Below are 16,112 nucleotides of genomic sequence, written 5' to 3'. Positions count from 1 at the left end.
TTTCTATCCCAGAGTAGCCCATTAACCCAGGATATTTTGAGAAAGCCGTGTCCGAAGGAAAGACCTGCAGGTTAGAAGCCTTTACATCTAGGGGACTTTTTACAAAGAGACTGGTGGCCTTCAATTCTACGGACTTAGGTAGTTAACCAGGTTGATGGAAGAGGAACAGAGATGAGATTCAGGCTTCCCGACGAGACCTCCCTTTTCTGACGGATTACTGTGCCCTTTAAATGTGTTAAGTCCCTTTCGTTTTTTCTTTTTCCTTTTCTTTCAGCTTGGCTTTGACCTGGACAGAGAGGTTTACCCGTTAGTGGTCCATGCTGTGGTGGATGAAGGAGATGGTATGGGCGCTTCCTGTCTTCTTGGGCTGCACACGTGCCCGTATGTAGCGTGCAGGCCTGGCAGCGGCTGAGGCCTCAGAACAGCACGCCTCCCCCGTGGGTATCAGGCAGTTCCCACATCCCCACGCACTTTTTCTCCCACGCTTCTCGGGCAACGAGAGTCCTACTGGGTAACCTGCCCCTTCCCGTGACAGCCAGAGGGTTCGTGTTGCCAGACTGTGGGACCCGGGGAAGGTGAGTGGAATCGAGGTGTGTTGTGGGCTTTCTTCTTCTTCATCCATGTGCCTTTATTTGTTTCAGAGTATTTTGGCCATTGCCACGTCCTGCTGGGCACTTTTGAAAAGGTCAGTGGGTAATGTTACAGGGCCTCACTTTGGTACATGTTGCTCTGTCTTTCCTGTGAGGACACGTGGATCCCTGTTCACTGGCTGCCTGCGCTCGGCAGAGTGGGTCCAGCTCCGAGGCTGCGCAGGGAGCTGGGGGAAGCACCACACCGGGGGCTACGCCCCCAACTTGCTGCATGACCTTCAGCTCCTTAGGCCTTGTTTCCTCTTCTTCTTTTTTTAATATTTATTTATTGGCTGCGTCGGGTCTTATTTATGGCACTCAGGATCTTTGTTGTGCTGCCAGGGCTTCTCTCTAGTTGTAGTGCATGGGCTCAGTAGTTGCGGCGCTCGGGCTTAGTTGCCCCACGGCATGTGGGATCTTAGTTCCCTCACGGCATGTGGGATCTTAGTTCCCTGACCGATTCTTAACCACTGGACCACCAGGGAAATCCATCATTTCCTCTTCTTAAAGAAGAAGGGCTAGACTATGTGCTTGAAGACCCTTCCTGTATTAGGAGTCTGTCATTCCACACTGGCAGGGTGGGGGGGGGGGCTGGGGGGGCCTCCAGGAGGTGTGTAATTGAGAGAAGTAACAAAAGAACAGCTGATCCTCGTTGCCCTCCTTCATAACTGTGTATTTTCACTCCAGCACACAGACGGGACTTTCTGTGTCAAGCCCCTCAAACAGAAACAAGTAGTAAGTATTCGAGGGCCAGGGACTGTTGGTGTACCCCCTTCTCTCTCTCCACTCTTTTGCTAAAGCACTCTTCTTTCCCTCCCACCACCACCCCCCTTTTTTTAGATCAAAGAAGAAAAGCAAACAGGGAATGCTTTTCTGTGTTGGAAACTACTTGGGTGGCCTGAAAGGAATACTGATTTTTGGTATCTCTGTTGTTCCCGAATTGTTGGTGGTGAGGTAGCCATTATCTGAGCAGGGGACTTTAGAAAATGAAAGGACAAGATTTATCTCCTGACTTTAGGTTTAGGGAGAATGTTTTTATTTAAAATGCCAGGGTGAGAGACGTTTCCAGCTAAAGGATAAAAGTATTGGGATCCAGTTCAAGGCCAACTGGAGCTCTTGGCGTAATTTATCCCAACATTCCTTTTCTCACATTCCAAGTTTGCTGGCCATCTGCCCCCTTCCAGAATGATCAGGCAAGTTACGCATATGTTGCTGGAAGTCCTAACCCCCGCTGTGTGCCAGCACTTTCCTTCCGCTCTTGCAGAGGCAGGAGGAGGGTCATGGAAGACAAGGAGGGGAGGGGTGTCAGTGGCATTGCCAAGGGAAGGTGTGTCGTCACACAAGGGTGTGGAGCAGTCGGGTGGGGGGCAGGGTAGACCTCGGGTTGAGATGCAAAGAAAGCCCCCGCCCCCGCAGATGGGTGACAGATATCTGAAATTCTACATCATTCATTCTTCAGGTATTAAGTGCTCTCCACCCTTAATGAGGTCAATAGTAGTCAGTAATACTTTAGTATGAATTTGTTGATAATGTCCTTTCCAATATAATCACTGTGTTAAAGCAAGTTTTAAGAGAGGCAGAGGAGATAACAGATCCTGAGCCCAGGGTACGGCCTGGAAAGGCCTGGCCTCAGTGAGTTGCCTCATGGGAAGGCCTGGTTCCCCAGGACTCCTGGATGGGATGGAAAGGCTAGGGTAGCTCAAGGGAAATGGTTTATCTCTTCTTCTGTTGCTAGATTGGCATCAGCAACAGCCTTTGTCAGACTGGAGAGTGGGATGCGACATCGGTGACAGACTGGGCCTTAGGGGCAGGGATAAGTGGGACAGGGTGGGGGGCAGGGGAGAGGAGTGAGCAGGCGTAAAGAAACAAGGGAGGGGCCAGCTTTGGCACCAACATGGCCCAAGCTAGTGGGAGTCAAACGGGGCATTGAAGTTGAGGTTCTCATGTTTTTTGTTTTTTTTGGGTTTTTTCTTGGCTGTGCTTCGGGGCTCGCGGGATCTTAGTTCCCTGACCAGGGATTGAACCCAGGCCCCCTGGCGGTGAGAACGCTGAGTCCTAACCACTGGACCGCCAGGCAGTTCCCAAAGTTGAGGTTTTAAGGAGCAGGGCCAACAGAGGTCATATTTTGCTGCGTGTTGGAGATGGGGTGGCTCCGTGGCCCTGGAGGGGGCGCAATCGGCCCCTCCTTCAAGGTCCTGCTCTCTCTTTGCTTCTGCATTTTCCCTTCCCCTCTTTTCCTTGCCCATTTCTTCTCTTTCTTTCCCATTCCCATTGCTTCCCGTTTGTAATGTCTAAACTTAGCTTTTATTATTACATAGCCAATGCTTCTGACACGTGGTCTTCCATCCTTTTCCTAGTTCCTGCCTTCCTTGACTGTCCGTTATAGCGACCTGCAGTACGAGTGTTACTGTTGTATTTGGGCACGTTCCCTGTTGGGCATAAGGGTGGGTGAATGAAGCATTTGATTTCCGTTCCCCTCCCAGAGAGAACACATTAGTAAATAAGAGCTTCCTTTACTCTTCTAGGCCTTTGATTTTTTTTCATTGTGAATCAGTAGTCCTTGGTTACCGAAGGAGGTTGGGGGGTGGGGGGCGAGTTCCCACTCATCTCTCGGTGGAACCAGCCTCTGCCCTTGAACTTTTCCATTGGCTCTTCAGGTGGATGGGGTCAGCTACCTCCTTCAGGAGATCTATGGAATTGAAAACAAGTACAACACGCAAGAGTGTAAGGCAAGTTCCCTCCGCAGTTCTGAATGTACTCTTCCCAGGAGGCAGAGTGAGAACTCCTCTGATCCAGCCAGGATCTAGGGACTTAGCATGCCAAGCTCTGGAATCCATTTGGTCCTAGAAGGGTATTCCTTCTTCCTCGTTTCAGATGATTATACTTATATAACATTGGAAATGAGAATATAGGCTGGTTTGGATCGGTTCTTCGGCAGGGCTCTGCTCACTCAGTTCATTGCTCCCCACTTCCCTGGGTGGCCTCCTGGGCCCCTTCAGCTCCGACTTTCAGACAGGACCAGATCTCAGCCTCAGAGGACGAGCTTGAGACAAACAGTTGCCAGAAGAAGTGAAACTGAGTGTGCCAGTGCACTTGGTAAACTACCAAGTTCAACGTAGTTTACCAAGTGCATTGTCTCAGCTGTGCAGGCAGGCTGCCTTCGAAAGAAGGTGTGTGACGTGAGGGTCTTTGTGACACTGGCTAAATTTCTGTCCCCCGGCCAGGTGGCTGAGGATGAAGTGAGTGATAACAGTGCCGAGTGTGTGGTGTGTCTCTCAGACGTGCGGGACACCTTGATTCTGCCCTGTCGTCACCTCTGCCTGTGTAACACCTGCGCCGACACCCTGCGCTACCAGGCCAACAACTGCCCCATCTGCCGACTGCGTAAGCCCCGGAGGCCCTGCTGGGTCCCCGAGGTCAGCCCTCGGGGGGAGAAGGGGTCGTGGCTTCTGTGCGGGCTCTTGTCCATCCTGACTTCTGCATCACCGTGTCCTGATGGCCTGTTTTCTTCTTCACAGCCTTCCGGGCACTGCTTCAGATCAGAGCCATGAGGAAGAAACTGGGCCCTCTGTCCCCAACCAGCTTTAACCCCATCCTCTCATCCCAGACATCCGACTCAGAAGAGCATTCAGTAAGTTGGGCTTTTTTCACGTTTTGTCCTTCTTCACGTGACTTTGTGACAAGTAATTAAACCTTGGCGTTCTGAAGTACTGAGTGAGCTGGCCGAGATCATGTTGTGTTAAAAACCAGCCAATAGTACAGTGGAAAATGAGGTTCTGATCATTAAAAGCTCCCCTTTCCACCTTGGGGACTCAGCGTCCAGTTAACATTTACCATCCCTAGAGCTGTCAGCTTGCTGTTTCACTCCAGTGTCCAGGCGGATGGGGGTGGGGATGGGGTCCAGCTCTGGAACGCCCCCAAGCAGAAACAAGGGGATGATTGTTTGGGATTTACATACAAGTTACCATTTTTATCTGAATCCTCCGAGAAGGTAATTGGTTTTTTTTTGTCTTATTTCGTGACTTCAGGGACTGGGAGCCACGTAGATGAAATAATTCACCTCTGTCTCGTGGTGTAAGTGATGGTGTCAAGCCTCTACGCTTTGTAGTTATAGACCAGAAGGTCTTGTCTTTAGGTTAACACGCTAGTGGAAGAGATTAATTACCAATTATTCACTAAATGGTACTGGAATGATTAGGTAGTGCTTTAGGGAGAAACAATGAGTTTAGCATTTCAGTTCTTACCAGATAACAAATTCCAGGCGGAGTAACTAGTTAACTGCACTAAAAACAGAGCAAGCCAAACATTAAAAACCTAGAATAAATTATAGATGATTCTTTAGTTGACTATGGATGGGAGAGGGCTCTCTAAGCTTGAAAACAATGCAATGCTACCAAAAAAGAACCTGTAGTTTTTTTGTTTTTTTTTTTTGGCCACGCCGCGTGGCATGTGGGATCTTAGTTCCCCAACCAGCAATTAAACCCGCACCCCCTGCAGTGGAAGTGCGGAGTCTTAACCACTGGACCGCCAGGGAAGTCCCGAACATCTAAATTTGTTTTTTAGATGTGTAAAAGATGACCAAAGTTAAAACCAAACAGCAAATCATCTAAAGAAAAAAAATGTACTCACAACATTTGCATCAGAGGAAAGGCTAGTATCTTTACCATAACTCACTTGAATGAAATAGTAGCTAAATGGGCAAAAGATATATAAAAAATTTCTCAGAAGAGGAAACATAGCTGGTCAACAGTCATTTTTTAAAAAGTCAACCACGTTAACAATCAACAACATGCAAATTAAGATGAGAGACCATTTTTCACCTTTCACCTTTAAAAACTTCCTTTTTTAAAGATACCCCATGCTGGCCAAGAAGCAATTAAAACAGGTAGTCTGTACTGCTTGTAAGGGTGTAACTAGAAAGGTCACTGAAGATAAACAAAACAGCTGTATATATTAAGAGCCTTAAAAACATTTGTACTTGGTAATCTAAGGTCGTAGAATTTAATACCCAGAAAATGATCTGAGAAAAAGAGATTTTTGCACAATAGATGAACAGATGTTCATCAAAGTGTTGTTTACAGCAGGAAATGGACACAGCTAAATAGCCAACACCAATGGAAGAGTAAGGAAATGTATGGTATCTATGAAAGGGGTTGCATGTGAAGGAAAATATTTATGTTCCGTGAGGTAAGCGGGGTATAAAATTATCATTAACACATTGATCACAACTGTGTAAACAGTACAGAGGAAAAAACACTGGAAGAAAATAACACCAGAATGCTAACAAAAGTTATCACTTTGGGTGATTTGATGGTTGATGACTTTTTTCCTTCTTTCCACTTTTATGTATTTTCCAAATTTCCTGTAATGAACATATATTTCTACTGTAATCGGAAAAAATAAACAGTATTAAGAAGAAGTTCATCAGTAAGCAGCGTCAAGGAACACGCGGTTCTCTGATAATTTATCTTTCTTCTGCTTCTAATACAGCTTCCCTTTGCCAGAGCCCCAGACTAGATGTAAAAGAAAGCGTTTTTCCAACGCAGAGGAAGAAACAACGCTCATACCATAAAAGGAAGAGTATTTAATTAATTTCCCAACCTGTCTCTGATTCCCCTAGTCCTCAGAGAACATTCCACCAGGTTATGAAGTGGTATCTCTTCTGGAGGCCCTCAATGGGCCCCTTACCGCATCCCCGGCAGTCCCCCCACTCCACGTGCTTGGAGACAGACACCTCTCGGGAATGCTGCCTTCCTATGGCAGCGATGGCCACCTGCCTCCTGTCCGGACGCTCTCCCCCCTTGACCGCCTGTCCGACTGCAGCAGCCCAGGACTCAAGCTCAGAAACAGTCTCTCCAAGTGAGTAGCCAGCATGCAGTAGTGTTGGCCCTGGGGTCCTTGATGAGGTGCTTTCAATCCATCTTTCACCTCCTCGGTGCTGGCTCGAGTCCCAAGTCCCAGGGCAGTGTAGACCCTCTGGGCTGTTCCCAGAGCTGCTCACTGCACTGAAGACCTGGGCTAGCACCTGAGGGGTAGTTATCCCATCCCTTGGGAGAGGAAAATAAGATGGTACATGGGTACTTAGGAGGATCCAGACGGACGAACCTCTCATGGGTTCTGTTGTGGGAGGAGAGTATGGGGTATAGGGACGGTGACAGCGTTAGGGTCATTCAGGCCCCTGGGAGCATCACCTAGTCTGAGGACCAAAGGGACCTTGTGATCTGTGTTTCTTAGGCGTTTACATCCAACTAGGAGCAAGTCATAATAAGCTTCCGCGGCAGAGGAAAGGAAGGTATTTTACACATGAAAATATTGAAACCCTAGACATGTCAGTGGTTTTCCCCCAGTTCAGACACAATTGTCTGAAAGAGCTAAAGGTAAAACTCCGATTTTCCGACGCCCAGAAGAGGTCTCAGACCCTCTGGTGCCCTTTCTCAGGTCCCCGCTCCTTCCTAAGATTTAGGTTCCCCTCAGGGCCCTCTTCTCCCTGTGACATCTGGTTAATGGGAGTGCAGGCGAGTTCTGTTCTTTAAGGGGCATTGGCTGCAGCTGCTTCTCCCTCTGGGCTTATGCAGGTCCATCTCCCAGAATTCTTCTGTGCTGCACGAAGAGGAAGATGAGCGTTCATGCAGCGAATCCGAGACGCCCCTGTCGCAGAGACCGTCAGCCCAGCATCTCAGAGAGGTGATGTGCAGTGTCCTTCCTTGTTTGCTTTTGGACTCCAGGTGCTCTGCTTCCTGCCTGCTGGCCTCTTCCGGCCTGTCTGCTCTCATTCATTCATCAAACGCCCTTTGAACACTCTCTGAGACAGCAGCAAAGGTGTCACCAGACTCAGTCTTTTATCAGTGTACGGGGCCTGTGTTACTGACCAGGCATATGATCCTTTATGCAGAGGACAGCAGCAGTGGGGACACACAAAAGTCCTGCCCTCCTGGCGCTTACAGGCTTCATGGTTGGGGTGGGGTGGACACAAAAGACAGTCGGTACAAAACGTATGTGTCAGGTGTTACCGGCGATCCGTGTGTCACGTAAGGGTCGGGAGGCTCGCTTTAAAAAGTGGTCCATGGGGCTTCCCTGGTGGCGCAGTGGTTGAGAGTCCACCTGCCGATGCAGGGGACGCAGGTTCGTGCCCCGGTCTGGGAGGATCCCACATGCCGCGGAGCGGCTGGGCCCGTGAGCCATGGCTGCTGGGCCTGCGCGTCCGGAGCCTGTGCTCCGCAATGGGAGAGGCCACAACAGTGAGAGGCCCGCGTACCAAAACAAAAAAAAAAGTGGTCCATGGACAAGGGGACTCCCCTGGCAGTCCAGTGGTTAGGACTCCGTGCTTCCACTGCAAGGGATGTGGGTTCGATCCCTGGTTGGGGAACTAAGATCCCACATGCCACGCAGTTGCAGGTAAAAAGAAAAGTGGTCCATGGGCAGAGGAGGTGAGATGAACTGGGAAGATGTCTGAGGAGGGCGGGTTCTGGACGCAGGTGCAGCCGGTGGAAAAGCCGGGCGGCTGAGTGGAAGATGGGATCCTCTACCCTGTGCGCCTCTACCCTGGCTTTATGTAACAGAGGTCAGCAGGCTGTCGAGCCCACCCCTGGTAAGGCGGTGGGCTAGGTGCAGCGGAGCATAGGGAGGTGAAAAGCGGTCCATGTCCTGAGGAGCTCATGGTCCAGTAGGAGACAGGACATGTACATGAATAACAACACCACACCTGGCACATAGGTATTAGTAAGTGTTTGTTGAATGAGTGAATGAATTTTAACCAGAGAAAGGAAGTGCTCCCAAAACAGAGACACTGACGTGCTGTGGAGGATCGCGCTAAGTGGAGGGAGCCAGAAGCAGTGTGATGGCGGGGCAGCGTTTGAGCTGAATGTCAAAATTTCTTAGACACGAAGAGGTGAGAGAAACATTCCTGGCGGCAGGGACAGTACACGTGAAGCACGGAGCAGAAGTGGGGGCCCTGAGCAGGCCAGTGGTACAGTGGGAACGTGGCTTCACGAGGGCCCACCTGGAGGAGGTGTGCAGACTGGATTAGGCAGGAGGCAGACCAAGCCAGGCAGGAGGGTTGCCTGAACCAAGTTTTTTTTTTTTTTTAATTTATTTATTTTTTTTGGCTGTGCTGGGTCTCCGTTGCTGCGCGCGGGCTTTCTCTAGTTGTGGCGAGCGAGGGCTACTCTTCATTGCGGTGCGTGGGCTTCTCATTGCAGCGGCTTCTCTTGTTGTGGAGCACGGGCTCTGGGCACGCAGGCTTCAGTAGTTGTGGCACGAGGGCTCAGTAGTTGTGGCTCACGGGCCTAGTTGCTCCGCGGCATGTGGGATCTTCCCAGACCAGGGCTCGAACCCGTATCCCCCGCATTGGTAGGCGGATTCTTAACCACTGCACCACCAGGGAAGCCCATAAACCAAGGTTTTAAGAAAAGAAGACCTGGAAGAGAGAACACAGGCTGTAGAGAGAGAATCCGTAGGCCTTTGCATCTGCCCTGGGGTGCACGGAGGTTGCGAGCCCAGGTGACTGATGGGGGTGCCGGGCGCGGGCTGGGGGGCAGGCGGTGTTTGTATTAGATCCATCGAGCTGGAACTAACCCTCCATCCCAGAGGAGAAGCCCAGCAGGTACCGGGGCCTCCGCCGGTTTTGTGTTCTCTCCCTTCAGAAGGAGAGCTGTTTGTAGTCCTGGGGAAACCTGGGGTGTTCCCGTGTCACAGCTGCTGGATGACCTGTGTCACCTGAGCTGCGGTCTTTGTGTGGCTCCAGCAGCTGCTGGGCCTCGGGCAGGATGTGCTTGCCCCCCCCCGCCCCCCACCCCCCCCACCCCCCACCCCCCCACCCCACCCCCACCCCCACACCCCACACCCCCCACCCCCCACCCCCACCCCCCCCAGACAGCCACTCAGGGTCAGGGCTGCACAGAAGCGATGAGAGGAGGAACTGGCCCTCCCTCTGCATGTCGCCTCCTGCCGCCCCGCCCCGATCTCCCCTCTCCCAGGCCCCCCGCCCTGACCCCGCCCCGCCCCAATCTCCCCTCTCCCAGGCCCCCCGCCCTGACCCCTCCCCTCTAACATGTTTGACTGGTGCTTACTCCTTTGCCCCCCAGGAATGTGGCATCACCCCAGAAAGTGAGAACCTGACCTTGTCATCGTCAGGAGCTATTGACCAGTCGTCCTGCACGGGGACACCTCTCTCCTCCACAATTTCCTCCCCAGAAGGTACGCGAGGGTGGGCGGGAGCAACTCCAGGTCCTTGCCCGTCAGCCGAGTCCGTAGTGCTTCTAATATTTCCTCCCGGATGGACTGGGGAGCAGCAAATTAATACCTAAGCAGCAGACAGAACAGGCCCCGGCTTGAGAGGAAGTGAGACTCACTCTCTTGCAATGAGAGGGTGGTCTAGCGGCTGAGCTGGGGGAGAAGCAGGTATCTTACTCCCAGTCCTGCTGTCGTAAGGTTTTCTTTAACATTATGACAGGGAAAAGCAAATCCCTCATCCCTGAGGTTGAGTTTGGAGCTCTAAAACGTAAAGGAGCCAAACCTTGGAAAACCTTCCATCTAAACCCTATTTGGTGAGGGCAAGGCCAGGCCGCTGGTGTCCTCACTGCCTGGGTGCAGCGAGAGAGCTCTGCCCCCAGTCCTCTCACAGCAGCCGGGCCTGACCTCCGTGTCCTTCCTCCAACTCCTGTCTCCAAAGACCCTGCCAGCAGCAGTCTGGCCCAGTCGGTCATGTCCATGGTGTCCTCCCAGATCAGCACCGACACCGTCTCCTCCATGTCCGGCTCTTACATCGCCCCCGGCACGGAAGAGGACGGGGAGGCTCTCCCCTGCCCCCGGGCCTCCAGCAGGACCCCCTCAGAGGAAGGAGAGGTAAGAGAGGAGCATGGGCTCGCCCTCGCCGCTCTGCTCTGCTCTGTACTCGAGTCCCAAGGAGCTCAGTCCAGGGCCTGCCAGGGAGGTCGGCAAAGCCCCGCAGTGCTCGGGAGGGGGGCCCCGGAAAACAGGGTACCGTGTCGTTGACTCAAAGGCTCCCTCAGATGTGATCTTCCGTGTGGTACCCCTTCTGTCCTGAGGACTTGGTTGGGGTTTGCTGCCAGGCGAGCTGGGTAGGAGGGCCGGTGGCATCTGCACCTTGACTTCTGTCGCTCCTTTGCAGGTGACACCAGCGGCGTCTCCAGACTGCAACTTCGCGGGCCTCGCCGCCGCCGCCGAAGAGCAGGATGCAGAGGTGAGAGCAAGGTGGACGCTGGTGCCCCCACCCCGGTCAGAAGGACTGCCGGTGCCGGCAGAGGATGCAGATAGCATGGGGGCCGTTCTGGAAGAAGCCTTCCAAGGGGGCGCACTTGGATCTGTTAGAGGCAGGGTGCAGAGCAGAGGGACTGTCCGATTAGCAGAGGGCGCTGGTCTCAGCGTAGTAGGCGTGGGGTGAGTTCTAGAGGGAAGTCTTCCAGGCCAGACCCTTGAGAGGGTGTTTGTCCTCCAATTCACTTAGTAGTTACCTGGGACAGGCATCTCACGTCTTCCTGGCACTGGGGGACACAAAGACCGAGTGACATGGCTTTTGCCTGCCTACCCCCCACCAATCCACCCATCCCGGAGCTCCGTCTGATGGAGGAATCAGAGTTATAACTCAGCGTGAGAAGTGCTCTGACGGAGGTGTGGCCGAAGTATGTGGAACGCCCAGCTCACAGTGGGGACTCTACAACTTTCTCTTGAGCCAGATGTTCTCAAAGGAGCATCTGGATAGGGTTGGGGATCCTAAAGGATTTCTGGCAGTTTTATGATCTCACGGTTTGCTTTTTCATTTGACAACTTTTATTTCCACCTGAGAGAAACAGTGTGAGCTGAACTATGACCAAGGGTATTCCTGACAGTCCTAGGGTCCCTCCGTAACGTGCCTCAGACCTGGTCCCTACAGGCCGATCCTGCCTCGCCAAACAAAATCTGCCTCTGCTGGGCCTCCCAGCCGTCTCACACGGACAGGAAATGTATAGACACCGTGAGGGTGATGAGTTCTGTCTTCTGACGATCAATAGACTCATTTCACTGCTTTCTGGACTCATAGTGCCTTCCTTCTGTCCTAGGGAAATGACGTTCTAGAAGAAGAGGACGGATCACCCACACAAGAAGATGGTAAAAGACCTGGTCTTTTGCTCCCTTTTATTATATTTCTTTCCCTGGTATTGTCTAAAGGGTACAGAAAGGGGCCCTGGTGTGACTTGGTGGCACTGCTCAAGGGTGTGGCTTTGGGGAGAGGTTGTCTTCTTGGTGGAATATCAAAGCGAGCAGGGTATCTGAGGACCTCAGCACCCTTCCCGGCTCTCTCTGGGCCTCTGAGCCAAGGCTACAGAAGATACATGGAGTTCTCCATTTACGTTGAGTAGGTCCTGAGGCTTCTTGGGCAACTCCCATCACCTTCCTTCCTGCTTCAGCTTCTCAGCTGAGTCTCACAGAACGGCTCTGGCAGCCCCAAAGTTCAGCTGCAGCAGGAGAACAGCTTCCTCCCCTTGGGGGAACCGACTGTTAGGCAGTAGGTTTTCCTGCCTTAGTGAAGAAAACGGCTGATGTTACAGTAGCAGAAGGATCACAGCCCTGGCGGCACAGCGAAGGTGAGGTGAAGAGACGTCAGCAGCTCAGCGTAGACTAGTGTTTGTAGGCTATTGGAACGATTCTCTTTACCATCATTCAGGCCTCAAGTATATATTTTTTTAAATTGGAATAGTTGGTTTACAATGTTGTGTTAGTTTCTGCTGTCCAGCAAAGTGAATCAATTATACATATACACATATCCACTCTTTTTTAGATTCTTTTCCCATACAGGCCATTACAGGGTATTGAGTAGAGTCCCCTGTGCTCTACAGTAGGTCCTTATTAGTTACCTATTTTATATATAGTAGTGTGTATATGTCAATCCCAATCTCCCAGTTTATCCCTCCCCTCCCTTCTCCCCGCCATAACCATAAGTTTGGTTTCTACCTCTGTGACTCTATTTCTGTTTTGTAAATAAGGTGAATTATACCTTCAGTCGGAAGAATTTTGTTTCTAGTAAGCCAAGAAGCGAAGGAACGACCTACAGATAGAGCAAGGAAGCAGGGGGGGCGGCTGGGAATCCCACCTGGGAGTGCAGGAGCAGGCATCCCAGGAACCGGTGTCTCTTCCCTCTGCTCCTCTGAGGTGCCTCTGCAGAAGGGCAACCTCCAGAGCAGACCTGGATCCCAGCCGGGATGCAGATGGCATGCTAGTCGCTTCTGCTTTGGCCCTGGCAGTTGCTTGGGGGGCGGTGTGGTGTGCAGGGGGTGCGCATGCACACTTGACCACTCTCTCCTGGCCAAGTAGTGCCGGAGGAGGGGTGGTCGCCCAGGCTGTGCCTCTGCTGCACGCGTGCGCCAGCCAAGCCGGGGTTGGGCGCCGCCTCCCCTCGGTTGATGTCTTCAGGGCTCAAGGCTCCGAGTTCTCCATTGTGATTGTCGCCCCCCCCATAGAATATTTGCTTCTAAAAGGCACAGGGCAGTACGTGGTTTCCACCTCACATTCCATATGTGGTTTCCGCCTGACATGCCATACGCAGATGTATGTTTCTTCCTCCCTTTCACCAAGGAAACAAAGCAGGGTGGGGGGCTTGAAAAAATAACATCTAAAACTGTCCGCTTCCCATCTTCCACGACTGTAGGTTTCTGGTCAGCCCCTTAAAACATACTCAGAAGAGCAAATTAAGTCTCAAAGAAAATAAATCATAATTTTGCGAACGAAGCGATTCTTTGATTTGAGGTGCAAAATATGGAACCCAAGAGCTTTAATTGCCGTTCTATGTATTAGTCATTTCGCAGAGTCTTGTGGTCATAAACACACCCCACGTCCACCAACAGACACAGGCCGGAGCCAGGGTCGCTTCCCCCATGGCTCTCCTAGCTCTTCCAGCCTGGCTTAGCTCTGCTCTGGGCCCGGGTCTGCGTGGTCCGTATCCCACAGACCTCCCCGGGGTCTGATTTCCCAGGAACGAAGGCTGGAAAGGGGCCAGTTAAGGAAACAGAGCAGAACAGAGCGAGAACACAAACATACCCACACAGTTTCCTTTATTGTCCACTCTTTACCCACTTAATTATTGTCTTTTTTTTAACATATGATTTGATTTTTTTTGTCTCCATCCTTAAGATTTTTATTTTAAGGACAAAGCAAAGCAGAGAAAAACACAGCCAGGCCCTCTCTAACTGCCTTAACTCCGTTACAGGCCAGAGGACATTCGCATTTCTAGGTATGGAGTGTGACAATAACAATGACTTTGACATCGCCAGCGTGAAAGCACTGGACAATAAGCTGTGCTCTGAGGTCTGCTTACCCGGTGAGTGGCAGTCTGCTGAACATGAACTTGGTGGGAGACGCTCCCCTGCTCGCACCCCTGCTCTCACCCTGGGACACCCATCTCCTGCCCTACAGTTCCTGCAAGAAGGCATGGGCTTTGCTAAGATGCTGGGAGCCAGTTGCTGAAAGGAAGTGAGGCGGCCTCGGGGAGTCCTTGGGCAAAAAGCGACTCTGCTCTAAGCGAGACTATTTGGGCATGAAGAAAGGCGCAAAAATCCCTCCAAATCCTTCCGATTTGGCCTGACCGTGCCCCCTCCATCATGATCTTGCAGATGCCATGGCAGGGGGCCTGGTCTTGTTTCCATCAACAGGCAGTTTAAGGCAGACACAGCCTCTGTGAGAAGGTCTTGGAAAGAGAGCCTGAGCCCTTGAAAAGGGAACCTGTAGCTCCTCAGAGGAGAGTGTTTAGTTAGGATCAGAGAGGAATTTCAAAGCCAGCGTTTTGTAGACTAGCTCTGTGACCCAGTGAGCCCTGGGCTACCACCAGTTGCCTTGTGCTCCCTAGATTTGGATCCCAAAGGAACGATCAGGGGTCGAGGGTGACTTCTCCCTGGAGCCCTAACTCTGTAAATTCGATCAGGGCCGTCAACATGCCCCTTGTTCCTTCTCATGACACTAAACTGAATCTGGGATGCGTTCTCAGGAGGAGCCCACCTGTCAGTCACACTCTGGGCACTGACGTCCCTCTGCTCCGTGCTCACCACGGGCTCCACCAACCATGGCTCTAAAGCCACGTCTTGCCCAGTGGACTAGGTCGAAATTGCCCCTCCTGGGTTCACGGCAGAGACTGCCTTCATGTTGCGTGGTTTGTAATCTCTTAAACATGCCCTGGACATGTTTAAGCTTCAGGACAGCCACGTCTCGTCGTGGGTCCAGTGCTTTACTCTCTTGGCGACGTGGCTACAGGCGCTGGAGGGACACAAACTCCTGTGGTTGCCACTCTCCATCAGCTTGCAAAAGACCCAGGTCCTCACCCCTCTGGCCCCATGCAGGCTTGTGGCGGAGGAAGCCGTAATCCCTGGAGACACCTCCCACTGCCTTCCCGAGGGCTCTCCGGTCCCTTCCCACTTAGCGTTGACCCAGCCAGGCCTGGGCCAGAGCGGCTGAGGTCCAGGGTACACTTCACTTCCTGCCTTCCCACTCTTTACCTGGCTTCTGTCTGTCCATTTGTTTCTCATGTCTTTTTGCCAGATGTACGTCTGTCTGTCCAGTTTGTTTATTTTGAAACTCATTTATGTTATCCAGACTTCGTGTGAAAGTTCACGTTCACCCACACCCAACCCCAAGCTTGCTGGGCGTGCGCACATCTGAGGGGCTCTCGCTGAGGCGTCCATTCCTAACTGGCAAGAGCCTGTATTTTAATATGCTGAAATTTTCCAGGAAAAAGAAATATTTGTGAGAATAGATGAATCCCTGTTCCACAAAAGCGGGGCTGCTTCTGTGGCAAAGGGTTCAGGCAGGATTTATTTTGGTCACTAGTTGGGGAAGATGACATCTCTGCCCTCACTCCGCCCTGTGTCTGTGGCAGCTGTGCTGGCCAGCCGCTCACTGGGCTTCAAGAGAGGAATCTAGGCTCCTGCCTCCCCCCAGCGGCTCCCCACCAACCCCCGTTTTTTGGCAGAGAGAGCTACTGGGATTGTTTCAGCCACCCATGCTGGTGGAAGCTGACCCCAGGCCTCTGCTTCCTCCTGTCCCTAACGCCCCAGGCCTCTGCTTCTTCCTGTCCCTAACTCCCCAGGCCTCTGCTTCCTCCTGTCCCTAATTCCCCAGGCCTCTGCTTCCTCCTGTCCCTAACTCCCCAGGCCTCTGCTTCCTCCTGTCCCTAACTCCTTCCGGCCAAGCTGCTGGTAGATGTTTATTCCACTCTGGGATTGCGGCAGGGTAGTGAGACCTGGAAGGAAAACAGTGCCTGGGCTTCCTTACGGTGATCTCGGGAGCCAGCCATTCTCAGATTAAACTGGCTCCACCCTTCACGCCAGACGTGAAACCCAATGACAGTGGCGGCTGCCGGAAGAGGGACTTGAGGGTCACACCGTAGCCTCACCCCGAGGTCTCAAGGACTCTTACGGAGAAGGAAAGTGCATCTGCTCTCTCGGTAAAATGTTCCTCGGGTTCTGCTGTTAGCATCACACTGGTAGCAAAGTGCTGGGG

At 52.1% G+C, this 16,112-nt stretch overlaps 1 protein-coding gene across 2 annotated transcripts in view; it reads left to right on the top strand.

The window, feature by feature from the left end:
• Positions 1–16,112, top strand: part of RNF157 (ring finger protein 157) — a 79,915-nt gene that overhangs the window by 57,241 nt on the left and 6,562 nt on the right. The window contains exons 6-18 of one of the 2 annotated variants that reach the window (XM_059996671.1): positions 275–341; positions 642–685; positions 1,317–1,364; positions 3,287–3,358; positions 3,854–4,013; positions 4,148–4,260; positions 6,250–6,488; positions 7,205–7,313; positions 9,713–9,824; positions 10,300–10,472; positions 10,759–10,830; positions 11,687–11,735; positions 13,831–13,941. In XM_059996671.1, coding sequence (XP_059852654.1) covers positions 275–341; positions 642–685; positions 1,317–1,364; positions 3,287–3,358; positions 3,854–4,013; positions 4,148–4,260; positions 6,250–6,488; positions 7,205–7,313; positions 9,713–9,824; positions 10,300–10,472; positions 10,759–10,830; positions 11,687–11,735; positions 13,831–13,941 — 1,369 coding nt within the window. The remainder of the gene's footprint in view (positions 1–274; positions 342–641; positions 686–1,316; positions 1,365–3,286; positions 3,359–3,853; positions 4,014–4,147; positions 4,261–6,249; positions 6,489–7,204; positions 7,314–9,712; positions 9,825–10,299; positions 10,473–10,758; positions 10,831–11,686; positions 11,736–13,830; positions 13,942–16,112) is intronic. The other variant, XM_059996672.1, reaches the window with a different exon arrangement.

The sequence above is a fragment of the Delphinus delphis genome, chromosome 19 (assembly GCF_949987515.2).
Source record: "Delphinus delphis chromosome 19, mDelDel1.2, whole genome shotgun sequence".
Taxonomy (NCBI): Eukaryota; Metazoa; Chordata; class Mammalia; order Artiodactyla; family Delphinidae; genus Delphinus; species Delphinus delphis.
This window is presented reverse-complemented; position numbering and strand designations above follow the sequence as displayed.